General features: G+C 39.4%; 1 protein-coding gene across 3 annotated transcripts in view; it reads right to left on the bottom strand.

The window, feature by feature from the left end:
- rtel1 (regulator of telomere elongation helicase 1) overlaps positions 1-14679 on the bottom strand; it is a 42694-nt gene extending 28015 nt beyond the window's left edge. For all 3 annotated transcript variants that reach the window (XM_078288235.1, XM_078288234.1, XM_078288233.1), the window contains exons 1-14: positions 14553-14679; positions 13726-13819; positions 12350-12431; positions 8782-8842; positions 8294-8369; positions 7605-7689; positions 6790-6855; positions 5162-5318; positions 4923-4961; positions 4698-4773; positions 4374-4471; positions 4150-4205; positions 2904-2975; positions 2713-2794 (exon numbers count right to left, since the gene is read on the bottom strand). In XM_078288235.1, the coding sequence (XP_078144361.1) occupies positions 2713-2794; positions 2904-2975; positions 4150-4205; positions 4374-4471; positions 4698-4773; positions 4923-4961; positions 5162-5318; positions 6790-6855; positions 7605-7689; positions 8294-8369; positions 8782-8842; positions 12350-12431; positions 13726-13819; positions 14553-14613 (1105 nt within the window). In that variant the 5' untranslated portion in view covers positions 14614-14679. The remainder of the gene's footprint in view (positions 1-2712; positions 2795-2903; positions 2976-4149; positions 4206-4373; positions 4472-4697; positions 4774-4922; positions 4962-5161; positions 5319-6789; positions 6856-7604; positions 7690-8293; positions 8370-8781; positions 8843-12349; positions 12432-13725; positions 13820-14552) is intronic.
- Between the last annotated feature and the right edge of the window lie 215 nt (positions 14680-14894).

Raw genomic sequence — 14894 nt, forward strand, 5'->3', positions numbered from 1 at the left:
ATTTGCATCGCGCTATTTGCATTGCCTCACACGATGAACACTACATATATTTCTATATGATGTCATTTGTTTTTTTTGTTTCTATGACTACTGCCAGGTCTCTAGCAGCAAGGAGTAGGCAAGAGAAGCCATGTTCAGAAGAACAGTTCATGTTCTTCAATGTTCCATTCATGTTCAGGACAATTCATATTCAGAAGAACCCATTGAGGTTAAAGAACTGTTAATAAAGACGTTTAAATCTTATTTTGTGTTAAAAAATAAAAATAAAGACATTTGAGAAGATTGGAATTTTTTTAACAAAGCTTTTCTTGTGGAATACCTGATGCGGCCCAGCCTCACCCAGACTCTGCCTCCAGCGGCCCCCAGGTAAATTGAGTTTGAGACCCCTGGTCTAGACTGAGGGACAGTCTGAATCAACCACCTTTAGCCTTGAGTCTAGACTGAGGGACAGTCTGAATCAATCACCTTTAGCCTTGAGTCTAGACTGAGGGACAATCAGAATCAATCACCTTTAGCCTTGAGTCTAGACTGAGGGACAGTCTGAATCAATCACCTTTAGCCTTGAGTCTAGACTGAGGGACAGTCTGAATCAATCACCTTTAGCCTTGAGTCTAGACTGAGGACAGTATCAATCACCCTTAGTCTAGCCTGAGTCAGTCAAAATCAATCACCTTTAGTCTTGAGCCTAGACTGAAGACAGTATCAATCACCCTTAGTCTAGACTGAGTCAGTCAAAATCAATCACCTTTAGTCTTGAGCCTAGACTGAAGACAGTATCAATCGCCCTTAGTCTAGACTGAGTCAGTCAAAATCAATCACCTTTAGTCTTGAGCCTAAACTGAGGGACAGTCAAAATCAATCACCTTTAAAGTCGAGATGAAACGGCATTTCGAGAGTATCTAACTTCCGTATCGGGACGTATTTCCGAGTGAAACAGGAAAGACAGGCGGGACATAACGTTGGGAGGAATTTGATTTGAACGTTGAACAGTGGGCGTGTCATAACGCCTGAAGACACACCGAAGTACCATGCTGTTGCTAGCTAGCTAACTAATGAATCTTAGCCTCTTAGCTCTGTGCGCTAAAAGTTGAAGATTGATTGATGGGTGGATGTCATGATATTATTGGTTGAAATTAGTTACGGGCATGCTTATGTAAGCACACGGCATATTTTGTTTTACAGGAAGAAAACATGATTGAATTTTGATATAAGAATACAATGAAATTGATTTTTGGTATTTTTTTTTGGCATATATTGTTAAATAGGTGCACAGTATGACCGGGGATGTGATCTAAAAGGGTTAAAAAGGCATTTTTCATTTCATCTCGTCTTTAAGGCAAATTTATGGTTTCTGCGGTGTGCCCGGTGTTCGCGGTGTTCACGGCAAGACCGTTCTCTCCGCAGAGCCACAGCATTTTATGGTAAATGCGGTAACAGCGCGGTGTTCGTGGAGAGCGCAGAATCTCCTCCGATTGTCCATGTTTGCGGTTGTCAGCTGTCAGTTGGCTCGATTAGACTACTTCCCTGGCAACCAACTAACATAGCAACCATTAACCAATCATAGCCTCTGAACTGATAGCGGCGTTTGCGGAGGCCTCCGCAGAGGCGGAGGAGCGCGGAGCTCAGTACGGACCCTCCGCAGACCCCCTGCGGAGCTTCGCACTCGCCGCACAGACCTTCCGCACCGCGAACACCAGGCACACCGCAGAAACCATAAATTTGCCTTTAGTCTTGAGTCTAGACTGAGGACAGTCAGGAAGGCTAAGACTAATAGGGAACTAAGAGGTTTGCAATATAGCCAGGGGCCAGACGTAGCTGTGCTTTAAACGTGATCAGTAGAATCATAAAACCAACTCTAAATCCAACCAGTTTAGAGATGCTTAAACTTGGGATATCTGGTCTCTTGGTTTAGCTGCTACATTCTGAATAAGCTGGAGGTGTGAGAGAGACATCAGCACTTGATATCTGTAAGGAAATCGTTTGATTCCAATAGGCACAACTGGGAATTGACTGCACAGCGGTAGAATGAGACAACATGTTCATGAATGATGTTATCAAGTGGGAACATGTAGAAGGAAAGGAATCGCTCAGCTCATTAACTCAAAATTTATCGCTAACCTCATATGAAGGAGACAGTAATGTAAAATAAATAAAGCTAGGGAAACGGATATCATAGTAAATAACCATCACTTACCAGTAAATACTGTTGTAAATGAGACAATAACAAGGGCATGCTTTGCATCAGAAGGCAGTTATAACCCTATGTATGTCAATTTATAAACCCTTACCAGTTCATTATTCTGAAACCATAATGTAAGGAGACATAAAGGATTTATTATGTACTGTCATAATAACCTAGGTCATTCAGATATTTTCAAGGCAATATTGGCATATTTGTCTACAAGGAAATAGTAAGGTGATATAAAGTGTTGAATAATTTAGGCTAAATGTGCATTTAGTAAAATTCTGAGTATGTCTGCTTCCTAAGATCTCTTAGCTTTGTCCTTAATGTGAGATGACCAGATTAAAGGGATAGTTTTTTTTTTGTTTTTTTTTCCTACTTACCCAGAGTGAGACAAACTCATAGATCCCTTTTTCATGTCCCTGTATGCAGTTTGAAGGTATGGGAACGGGTAGTATAGCTCAACAGCTGGAAGTCTAGGGGATCAAGTAGCAGCTCCTCCCAAAAGTAGGGAAATCCAGTCAATTTACCTTGTTTTTTTGACGAAGATGAAGCCCATACATCAGTGTTTTGTTTTTTCTTGTGATGGCTGGTGTCCCGGTGGATATGAACCTGTGGAAGACAACCATACATAATAGATCATGTCATTGTATGCATAACTAGTAAGAGTGTACAGATGCACAATCAATGGGCTGGTCATGGCTTTTAAAAAAATACCAACCTTGAATTGAGCAGTGTTGGCCTGCATGTGTGTTCCTTTATTCCCCTCTTGTGGCTCACCACAGAACACCAGCTACAAGAAAAGGAAATATGAGTGACCAAAGGGAATAATTATTGTCCCTGTGGTAAACCGTAAACTCAACTTGCTGTTTAATTGCTGTATAATCAATTGGTTCAATGACGAGTTGTGTCCACTTTTTAAAAATGTGTTCATTATCACAATACTAGATGCACTGTACAGTAGCTAACTTTGTACTATAGAGTACAAAGTTACCGAGTCAAACAAGATTAAAAGAATAGAAAATAAAAAGTTGATATCAGCTTACAGTAGTAGTATCAAGAGCTTTGGTCTACAAACATTTATTCATGTTTTACTATTTATCGAATTTAATTATGAAGCTAATGATATTCCAGCAGGTAAAGAAAATTCTTGTTTATTATTTAAAGCTCCAACATTTTTGCCTTTAACTGATAGCTGACAGTGGAGATAGACATAAAGATTGGAAGAGAGAGGGGGACATGCAACAAAGGTCCTGGGCCAGATTCAAACCCAGGACATCTTGGTTACATGGTACGTGCCTTAGACCACTGAGCCACCAGGACGCCCAACACATTTTTCAGATAAAAGTTTAGAGCTAAAAAAAATCTTATTTGTGAAAAAAGAAAAAAAAATTGTATCCTTGAACACTAAAGTCAGAACAATTTCTTTTTTGCAGCTCTTTAACTGTTTGCACAAAGGTATTGAAAATTTTATGTTTCTCTTAAAGCTACACTAAGCGATTTTCCGACCACTAGAGGGTGACCGAAACCGCAACACATTTTGTGAACACACACAGCAAAACTACTGGGCGACGGAAGCCCTTAAGGACAAACCGTGCATAAAGGCTAATGGCTAAAATAAACGTACATATGGAGAAATATCAGCGGTCATGTTGTATTGCCCAGCTCTACATCAGAAGAACTGGCATTGTTCTCAGAAGCAAAGCCACAAGAAAGTCACTGTTTTCAAAATGTAATGTGATATTTCACTGAACACAGTTCCATTAATGGTATGACAGGAAGCAACAGGATTTATTGGAAATGTGGTCTTAATTTTGAGAAACACTAGCACTAACAATACCATTGGCATGAGATGGAGGATACCATTGTCTTTGGTAATTGTACCAACGTATCACAATTCATTTGACAAGGACATACTGATGTTTAAAAATGTTACACCGAGCACCTTCAATTTCACCAAGGCCCACCTGTATGATATCAGCCAGTTTCTGCAATCCACTTGTGTTCAAGAATATTCCTGTCTCTGTTGAGAAGCATAGATGTCACATATCCCATATCCCGTCGGCAAACGATAAATACATACCATACACCAGAAAATCTGATGCACTCTGAATGAAGTAATATGTGACCACAGAGGTGATGTGTAAACAAAAACATGCAAAATGTGCACAAGAAAAAACACAATACTGACGTCCTGCCAAGTAGCTAGTGATCTGATCCAGAGCTTCATAGATGGGCGTCTTGGTGTCGTAGGTCAGGTGAGCCCTCTGGAATAGCTCATAAATGAAGCTGTGTGTGTGTGTGTGTGTGTGAGAGAAAGACAGAGAGAGAGGCAGATAGTGAAAAGTGAAGACAATCTTAAATAGTGTTTAAACTAACTTTCTATTGATTGCAATATAGTGTATTACCATTCTATTGCATCAGCTTAGTTTTCTAACAATATGATATATGATATAACAGATATATGGAAAAAACTTGAAACCTGCTCATTATCTAACAGCACCATCTGGTGTACCTTCCAGGTCTTGTGATGCCCTTGTCATTTGAAACATCATAGGAGTCAATGGCAGCTTCCAGATCCAGGAGTATCTCTGTAAAACCAGACGGTTACAAATGGAGGCAATGTAGCGATTATCAGCTTTAGTTTAGCTAGTTCATGAAGTGGAAATGGTACCTACTCTACTGCACAAATAATTCTTCGGAAATATTTTTCTTGTTTATTGTAACAAAAAATACTTACGTTTAATTTTAGCAATCATGGTTATATTAATTTTTAAACCTGCAACAAAAAACATTATCAGTTGAACATTTTATTACTTTAAAACATTTTTTGCTTGTTTAATCAGTCAACAAATCATACTTTCAATATCACGTCAATCAAATGTAATGAATCCCGCCCCCCCCATGTGACACTGTAGGCAATTTTCAGTGCGTGTCTGATGTGCTATACTTCATAAGAAAACCAACAGCAATCCTAACCAGAATTGAGAGATTCGACATTGAAGTCTTCAGTGACAGAGTCTCCTCTGCTTGCTTCTTTAGCCTGGTCTGCCAGCAGTTTGTCCACAGCGGCAATGGCTGAGGCCAGATCATAGGGAGTCAAGTCAAATGATGTCGACTCCTCACAAATCTTCTCCTGCAGACAGAGTAGAAACATCTTTCCTCTGACAGGTTGAGGAAAATAATTCTGCCTGCTAATTGACATTCCAGTTGGATGTCTGGCCCCCACCTTAAACTCAACCTCGCTGACACTGAACTGCTCTTTTTCCCTGGAGAATCTCCATCACATTTGACAACACCACAGGATGCAATTGTCAATTCCAATTTACTCAATTTATTTTTAAAAAATCTTAAGTTTCCTTTGTGAAAACTTGTTTTCACCTTAAATTAAAGTCCAGTATAACTAAATCAACAGACATTCTTTCAAAAGTAAATACGCAACATTCTTGTTAAAACATCAAATACCCCTGCATTGTAGGCTACTATCTTTCGCTATAAAGTATGTCTGTGTAGATTCATTTCAGTCATCCAGGTAGCAAGATGTCCAAAAGAGGAAATAGACACCCCCATGGCTTTGGTTATTGCTCTGTGCCTGTCTGAACTCGGCTCTCCTCCTCCTCTCCTCCTGCTGGCAGTGTGACACCAGCGGCCAGTTGCATAAAGCTAGTTTAAGACTAGTCTAAGCCTTAGACTGGTCTTAGATTCTCAGGTTGGACTAGACTAATTAAGACTGTCAGTTACTTAAATATTACAACAGACTTATTTTGAGGTAGGAAAGTTAGCCACTTTCCCCCTGGCTAATCTTGAGTTAAGAACTTTGTTGTTATGGCAACGACTCAGCCTGTCAGAGTAGGAAGTTAAAATACTGAAGCTGTTTCATAAAAGATGGCAAATCTTTGGTTTTTGGAACGAGCCTGAAGAAGAGAGTGTTTAAACAATTAGAGATCTTCAACAATCAAGAAGTAGTAGGAACAGGTAAATATAAGTGTCTATAGCAAGTTTGACTTAAGTTCAGATTTAAGTCTAAGACTAGGACTATCTTGATCTCGGGCTCATGTGTGGCGCACCGCCACAATATCGGCACGGAATCCACAAAGTCATAAGCTGGTCAATGTATAGAAATTGTTCTGAATCGATCTCTAATGCACCTGATGTGCGCATCACATCATGTTTGTCATTTTGCGATGCACACACCAATAGACCATCAGCATTGTATTCCATCCAACAGTCTACCGTTGTGAAAACAAAAGTGAAACTTAACATTCTACAATTTGCTCCAAACTCGCATGTGTTAGTAACGGTATCTGTGATGTCATCGTAGATTGACATGTAATTCTGACAACTGATTGGACAGATACTCTCCAGGGAGATCGGGAGCGGGGGACACAGAACCGTACAGCACAGACTTTTTCGAGAACCGTTTCACCCCTCACTTCTACTATCTTCATATATGCTCATCCATTTAAGTCTATGCACACTGGCACTTTTTAGATATATAAACAATATACAAACTTATGATATGATTTGAATGTATGTGGACGATAGTGCCTATCAATTACCTATGACCTCTATAGATTGCAATGTGTCAAGGAGATGTGGTGTCTTACCACGTTGTGAGCCTCATCAAAGATGATCACTGCCCCTTTCAGCTCGATATTGTGCGCTCTGCGGCTCTGTCGAACACATGCAGGGAAAAGAATACAAGCAGTTTCTTTGGATTTGAAAGTGCAGCAACCATGACAAAATCTCTGTAAAATATGCAATTTATGATGCAATACTACTATTGTTAACACAACCACTTCATATCCTTGCATTATCATTAATAATGCTGAGAGACGGTACTCTGAAAGAATCACAGAAACTAGCTATTTAATGGATACCAAGCTGGAAGCAATGTGTACGTATGTGGAGTTGCACCGCTAATATCTGTGTATATCGAATCGTCTTAGACGGAGAGATACACACCACTACTTAAGAATGTTTTTTTTAGCTATCTTAATAATGAAAAAGCATTTTTTTGAGGCAGAATGCCCATCAATGCTTACCAAAAACAGCAAAGAGATATATTTCTATTTCTTTCTTTGTGTTCGTGGTGAACATGGTCCTGCTGCCTTGGTCTAGTTTACGATTTCTGCGTGATGACATGTTCAGAGGTCAGGATCATGATGGGAAAAGTAGGAAAATAAGGCCCGGGTTAAAAATAACCAGAATTATCCTTTAATAAAATACTAATTTCAGCTCTGAAAAATTGGTATTGGTGCACCTCTACTTGTTTGCGCTCTAAGTCCACCTCAGCAACTTCCATACAGCAGCTCTTACAGAGCCCTTGAAACTGGTAGACACATCGCACTTTCTCCAAAGCTCACAAAGACAAATCTGGAATGAAGCCATGGCTCCTCATCAACAGCAATCTGATATTTACCTTTGGATCCAGGAGGTAGTTGTAAGGCATGAATATGATGTCTGCTTGCTGTTTCAATGAACGGGACAGGTAGTAAGGACAGACCCTACAGAAAAAAAGCTCCTATGAATTAAAATGTATATATTGCATGCAAAAAATGAAGATAAACCTTTTTGTCCCTACAGGGAAGACAAAGCCGCAGCACCAAGGACATAAAAACAAACAGGAGCATGAGATAGAACATCATGCATCCATCATCATGTGATAAACACATCATACAATAAGTCAATATATCCAAACATTTTTAAACTGCACTTAAATATCTATAGCGAGGAAAAAATTAAAAAAATATAATTCAAGAGCAAATCATGGTAAAACACAGAAACTTTTGTGTATCCAGCTTCCTGGAGTGCTTCTAGCACCTTTCATTCCAAACTGCAATGTGAATGAAGTAATAAGCATCATGCTGTTTTTGCTGGTGATGTGTGCAGGTGTCACTTCGGACGATATCCAGTGGGGTTGATATAAATGAAGGCTGCAGCTAGAAAACAACTCCTCACAACTTCAACACTCCAGAGACATTAATACCGTCTAATAATATTCTCCTCTACCAGCAACGCTAAATGGGACCCTTCATATTGTAGTAAAGCAGGACAGAGATTAGTTTATGAAAAGGCAAATAGGAGAGGAAAAAATATATAAAATCAAACCTCTGTTTGTTGCCAAACTTGACCAGGTCTTCCACGTCCAGGATGGAATTCACCAAGTCTTTGTCAATGCCTTTCTCTTAAGAAAATAAGATAAAAATTAAAATTTAAAGGCTGTTACATGGAGCATTTTAAACATCAATATATCCAAACCATGCTCGAGACGATTGATAGCCTCCATCTCATACCAGTTGCATTGCTAGTGTTTCTCTTCATTTAAGACCACATTTCCCACAAACCCTGCTGCTTTCTCCCTCCGTGCTGGAAGAACAGCGCCCTCTACGATCTCGATTTTAGATCTTAATAACACTGTGGTCTTAGTTCTGTGATTTATGGCTTTGTGTATACAATGTATAAATTAAAAATGCAGGTAAAGTCATGTATCTAATGCATTTCCCATCCAGAGAACACCATGCACATGTCCATATCATGCATCTATGTATTTCATGTATCTATGCATTTGCTGTATTTATTAAGTGTTAACACATTACCATCTAAATTATTGTAGAAGACACACGACCTGGAGGCAACCTTTGCTCTGGACATATGAACCTGGAAAATAAGATGAAATCTTTGTTATCCCATGGTGAAATTGGGTCATTTGATCTTCACATGAAAATAGACATAGAATGAGCATAACATAAGATGGAAAGTAAAACCCACTGAATAATAATAGTAAAAATATGAGGAATGCATAACATAAGATGGAAAATAAAATCCACTGTAAAATAATAATAAAAATAAAGTTAAAAAATAGAGTACATAGGATGCATAAAATCAAGTAAAATACAAATTTTAAAAGAAGTGCAGCAGTGCATAAGTGCGAAGCAAAGTGAGAAAAAAAAAAAAAAAGAGTTTAAGGCCTGTATCGGGAAAGTCATAGCTAGTTAAAGGCTAAAGTGAAGAGATAAGTTTTTAGCTTTCTTTTAAAAATATTTAGCGAGCTGGCTTCCCTGATATCTATAGGTAGTGTGTTCCATAGCTTTGGGGCTGCATCCCCGATTTTCTTTTGGCTGTTGCTGGGAACCTCCAATAAACCAGCAGCAGATGATCGCAGTGTTCTTGAAGGCAGGTAGTGAACAAGGGAGTTAGCAATGTAGCTTGGTCCTAGCCCATTAAGGGCTTTGTATATAAGGAGGAGGACCTTAAAATCAGAGTCAAAATCAAAATCAGAGTTTTGAATGAGCTGAAGTCTCTCAGTGGTTTTTTTCGGGAGACCAGTAAAAAGTGCGTTACAGTAATCGAGTCGGCTTGAAATAAAGGCATGAATCAGTTTTTCAGCATCTTTTTGATTTATAAATGGTCATACTTTAGCTATGTTTCTAAGGTGGAAAAATGATGTTTTCGTCACCTTGTTAATGTGGGACTTGAAGCTTAGATTTGAATCTAGGATAACACCAAGACTTGTAACCTTAGATTTAATCCAGGGAGTCAATGTTCCCAGATTATTAAACAGCATTTCTCTTTTTGTTTTAGGGCCGACTAGTAGGATTTCAGTTTTGTCCTTGTTTAACTTTAAAAAAAATTTTGCTCATCCATTTATTTATTGCCAAAAGACAGGTAGTAAGGGAGTTTATAGCTGCAGCATCATTTGGTTCAGCAGAGATGTACAGTTGCATGTCATCCGCATAACTATGGAAACACACATTGTGCTCTCTAATGATGTCACCAAGTGGCAGCATGTATAGTGAGAATAATAATGGACCAAGGTAGCTCCCTTGTGCAACCCCAAAACAGATGTCATGTTTCTCAGACACATGGTCTCCAAGACTGACGTAAAACTTTCGCCCTTTGATGTATGTTTTGAACCAGTTTAACACACAGTCAGAAAAGACCAACCGACTTTTCAAGACGATTGATTAAGATATCATGGTCAATCGTATCAAACGCTGCACTTAGGTCCAAGAGGACAAGAATTGAGACCTTATTTTCAACAGAATTTAGTCTGAGGTCGCTGATTATTTTAGTAAGAGCAGTTTCAGTGCTGTGGTATGTTCTAAAGCCTGATTGAAATTCCTCCAGGATATTATTTTCTTTAAGAAAGGAGTTTATTTGCACTGAAACTACCTTTTCAAGTATCTTACTAATGAATGGAAGGTTGGATATCAGCCTATAGCTTGTCAGTGCATTACCATCTAGGTTGGGTTTCTTTTAGGGATGCCGCGATCGATCGGCCAGCAATCGGAATCGGCCGATAATCAGTATAAATATGTGATCGATACATACAGTTGGTCAGTGGGGAAAAACAAGAAAAAACAGGAAACTATTGCTGATAATAGATAAGCTGGCAGGGAGCAAAGCAGAGAGTATCTGGTCAGGGAGAAAGCCGGAAGGAGAATGAAAATTCAATTATGAAGAATGAAAATTCAATTATGAAATCTTAAATCAATCCATAAAGCTGCGCCAAGAAGCGCGAATGATGTTATGTCCCCTTTAAGATCACCCGTGTCTAATACGTTAATAAGTTTCTCGAGACTGTTTTACACATGCATTTCTTCCTGCGACTGAAGAGAAGACAAACTCAACAAGGTAACTAAAGTTTTGAATGTTTTTTATAAGACTCTGCATGTTATGTATGGTATATCAAATCAGTCTGCAATTTGACCAGTGAAATAATATGGTTGTATTGAATAGAATAAATAAATCTGCAAATTTGAGATGTACCGACTCTGTGGTTCATTTGTGCCGCCGCATCCACCCCTAACCCTATGAAAGTATGTATGATATGAATGCGAATGTATCCAGTGTAAATGAGAATATGAAGAAAAATATTTGATTTTACAGTTTCCATAAAATGTGCATCTTAAACACATTAGCACATGGGTCTCAAGCTCGCGGCCCGCGGGCCAATTGCGGCCCGCGAGACGATATTTTGTGGCCCCCACCTTAATATGAAAGTTTAATGTTAGTGCGGCCCGCGAGTTTTATATGGATGGCACTTTACAGTATTGTGTGCGGAGCTGAACGAACCTACCAATCACGGTGGGGTATATGGCTCTCGGGGGTGGGACATCGACCGGGCTTGATGCAAGCAGAGAAACATTTCTCAATGAGTGAAAGTTACAGCAGCGTTGCCATGGAGCGTTTTCTTCCGTGCCTGGCTGGCTGCCTCGTTTCTATTGGGCACACGCGGACATTCGTCCCAGCGCGCTGCGTTCACAACACTTCCAAAAAAAAGTTTTTAAAGTTGCTGCCCAGCGGGACATTATACGTATATATGTCTCTCTCTGACAAAATAAATCAAAGTGATGCGTACGCGGCGGGATAAAAGAAAAGTAAGGAACTCAATGTAGCCTAATGTAGTCTGCAGTCACATAGCGACACCTGTCCGTCGGCGATAACAGTCCCCGGTAACCCGGACCAATTATAGGGTCGCACCGTTATTTGTGGGTCATTATTTTTTATTTGCATCGCGCTATTTGCATTGCCTCACACGATGAACACTACATATATTTCTATATGATGTCATTTGTTTTTTTTGTTTCTATGACTACTGCCAGGTCTCTAGCAGCAAGGAGTAGGCAAGAGAAGCCATGTTCAGAAGAACAGTTCATGTTCTTCAATGTTCCATTCATGTTCAGGACAATTCATATTCAGAAGAACCCATTGAGGTTAAAGAACTGTTAATAAAGACGTTTAAATCTTATTTTGTGTTAAAAAATAAAAATAAAGACATTTGAGAAGATTGGAATTTTTTTAACAAAGCTTTTCTTGTGGAATACCTGATGCGGCCCAGCCTCACCCAGACTCTGCCTCCAGCGGCCCCCAGGTAAATTGAGTTTGAGACCCCTGCATTAGCAGGTCTACAGAAGGCCATACATATGTAAAAAAAACTAGGCTGTAGGCATGTAAAAAAAAAAAACCCATTCATAGCACATTAAATTTACAGCTGCAGATAAAATGTACAGAATGTGCAATTTTTGGTTTTGGATATGTGTATTACTAGCTGTTCACTTTATCAAAACCTCCAGATGGAGAGTGGAATGGAAAGACATTCCTGTAGCAATCAAGATGTGATCTGATGGGATGAACAAATCACAAATACTGCAGTTCCTGTACCTTGATGTGGTTGCTCTCCTGACGCATGACTTCTGGGTGGATACACAACTGCTCTCTTGAACCCAACACACACACCTTGGGCCTGAATCAGCAGAGGGACATTCACCCACCATTAGGGTTAGACCGAGATATGGGTTTGCCAATATTGGCCTAAAAAAGTCAGTGTCATCTCCGATGGATATGATGCAGTTTGATTGATTTCATATACAGTATATTATAGAATTGATCAATACTACACTGGTTTTCTATGGGACGAAATTACAACAAATTGATGCCAATGTGACATGTTGATCGGATTCCACACAAGCATGCACAACAGGGTGACTACAGGTTTGTCCCAGCTTAAGTAATGAAGGAATTTTTAAGACCTTTTTAATGCCAAGTCACTTGACCACCATGAAAACCATAATATAAACTAATCACCAAGATTGGACGCAGCTGGGATGAGTTTTTAGGGTTCAAATTTTTACTTTAAGATTACTTCGGTGTGCGGGTTCTACTTCTCAACCAAACCTTCAAATTTTATTTCCCATTCATTTGAATGAGGGCACAAAAATAGCCTGAAAACTGACATTTAACATGTTTGTGAACAGATTCAACAACAAATCCCGCTTTTAAGACAATAAAGCAATCTTGGATCCTTTGTCATTTTGCATTTCTATTTTTGGTTTACACTAAAATTTGTATTAAAAAAAAAAAGTAGATCCAGGGTCCCAAACAGGAAGTATCTCTCCTAAATGGTATCCCTCCGCTATAGTCTCTTCTATAAAAAAAAATGCAATTTGGCAAAATTATGTTCTAAATCGTTGGACCAAATGTCAATTGAAAATCACAGTAGCGGGATCTGTTGTTGAATCTGTTCAGAAACGTATTAAATGTCAGTTTTCAGGCTATTTTCATGGCCTTATTCAAATGAATGGGAAGTAAAAATCTGAACGCTACAAACTTGTCTAGCTGCATCCGATCTTGGTGATTAGTTTATATTATGGTTTTCATGGCGTTCAAGTGCCGAATAACCCCCATGTTAAAACTATCTGACACCCGGATAACTTTATTAGCAGATTAGAGAGTTTTAGTGTCCCATTACGGTCTAAATGCGGTTTCAAAGGCTTTTCCACCCTGACAAGAAAAAAATCTTGGGGAAACACTGAATATTTGGAATTTTTGGCCATGACAATGGAAAAATTGCTATTATTGAATATCGGCACAAAATGTCAGCTACTGGCAGCTTCAATCCAAAAATATCAGTATTGGTATCGGCCTTCCAAAATCCATTTCGGGGAACCCTACAAATCATACACATGAATACAGAAGTCATACATCTTGCATAATCACTGAGCATATTCTGACATCTGCATCGAAATAACAGTGTTCACCTGTATGAAGTGCTCTTTAGCTCGCTGACAACCTGAGTGAGCTGAGAGTGCGTCCTGGATGCATATATGATCTTGGGAACATCTGTGTAGAAGGCTATGAGACAAAGAAGACAAACTAATTCAACATTATAGAACCACATAATAGTAGCCTGGCCAAAACATCTCTCTCTCCAAAGTGCCAATAATGAATAATTCTGTCCTTGTGATATTGTACAGGGTATAGGCGTATTTTCATGAATTTTTCATACCCTGTGATTGAGTCACACTGTTATGAATAAACCAGTTAAAAGAGCATTCGCCCTCCCTCTTTGACTGAGCAATAGCAGCTTACTGCTAATACAGGGGAAAGATCCAAATGATGATCCAAATAGGAACCTGTGCCATCTTCTTGACTCTCTTGACAAATAACCTGTTGTTCCACGCAATTCTACTTTTCACTGTTATGAATCACGGACATCAAGAACACCGGGCCATAGCTAGAAATGAACTCAGCCCTAGAAATTAACTGATGATGCCCACAGGGAACAACCAACAATTGTGGATGAAAGTTTGGAGTCAGGACTGGTGGGAAAGGAGTTTGTGCAGACAGTGAAAACCAAAAAGCGAAAGGAGTAAAATGTTTCCAAGCCACAGACTTCTTAATAAGAAAAATAACCTGACCTTCAAGTCAGAATTCTAAGGGCAAGATTTCTCAACCCAGAGTTTTCTGAGATGCAGTTATCCGACTTAATTATTGGCACAGTCAGGAATTCTGTGCATGTAAACGTAGCCAATGAAACACAATAATCTAAATTGAGAAACAGCAGTCGAGGGTGACACGAGCATACTTGGTTTGTCGCCATCTGTAGCAGCCGTCCCCCAAGAAGACAGAGGTGTGTCGGGGAACATCTCCGTCCCGCCCAGCCTCTCTGCTATCTTGCGGGCAGAGATGGTGTCTTTGAAGTGCTCCCTCCAGGCCAGGGTGGCACATAGCAGGCACAGGGTTTTACCAGTACCCGTAGGACTCTCGAGGATCCCATTTTCTTTCTGGAAAAAGCAGGCAGAGATATATGCCGGTTTTGTTTTTTAAAAAGGCACACAGCGTTTCATCACTGGTTCCCAATACGTTTCATCCTTTCATATAGAGAGAACGCCATACCAAACTCCTTTCAGAAAAATCTGGTAATTTG

The sequence above is a fragment of the Centroberyx gerrardi genome, chromosome 14 (assembly GCF_048128805.1).
Source record: "Centroberyx gerrardi isolate f3 chromosome 14, fCenGer3.hap1.cur.20231027, whole genome shotgun sequence".
Taxonomy (NCBI): Eukaryota; Metazoa; Chordata; class Actinopteri; order Beryciformes; family Berycidae; genus Centroberyx; species Centroberyx gerrardi.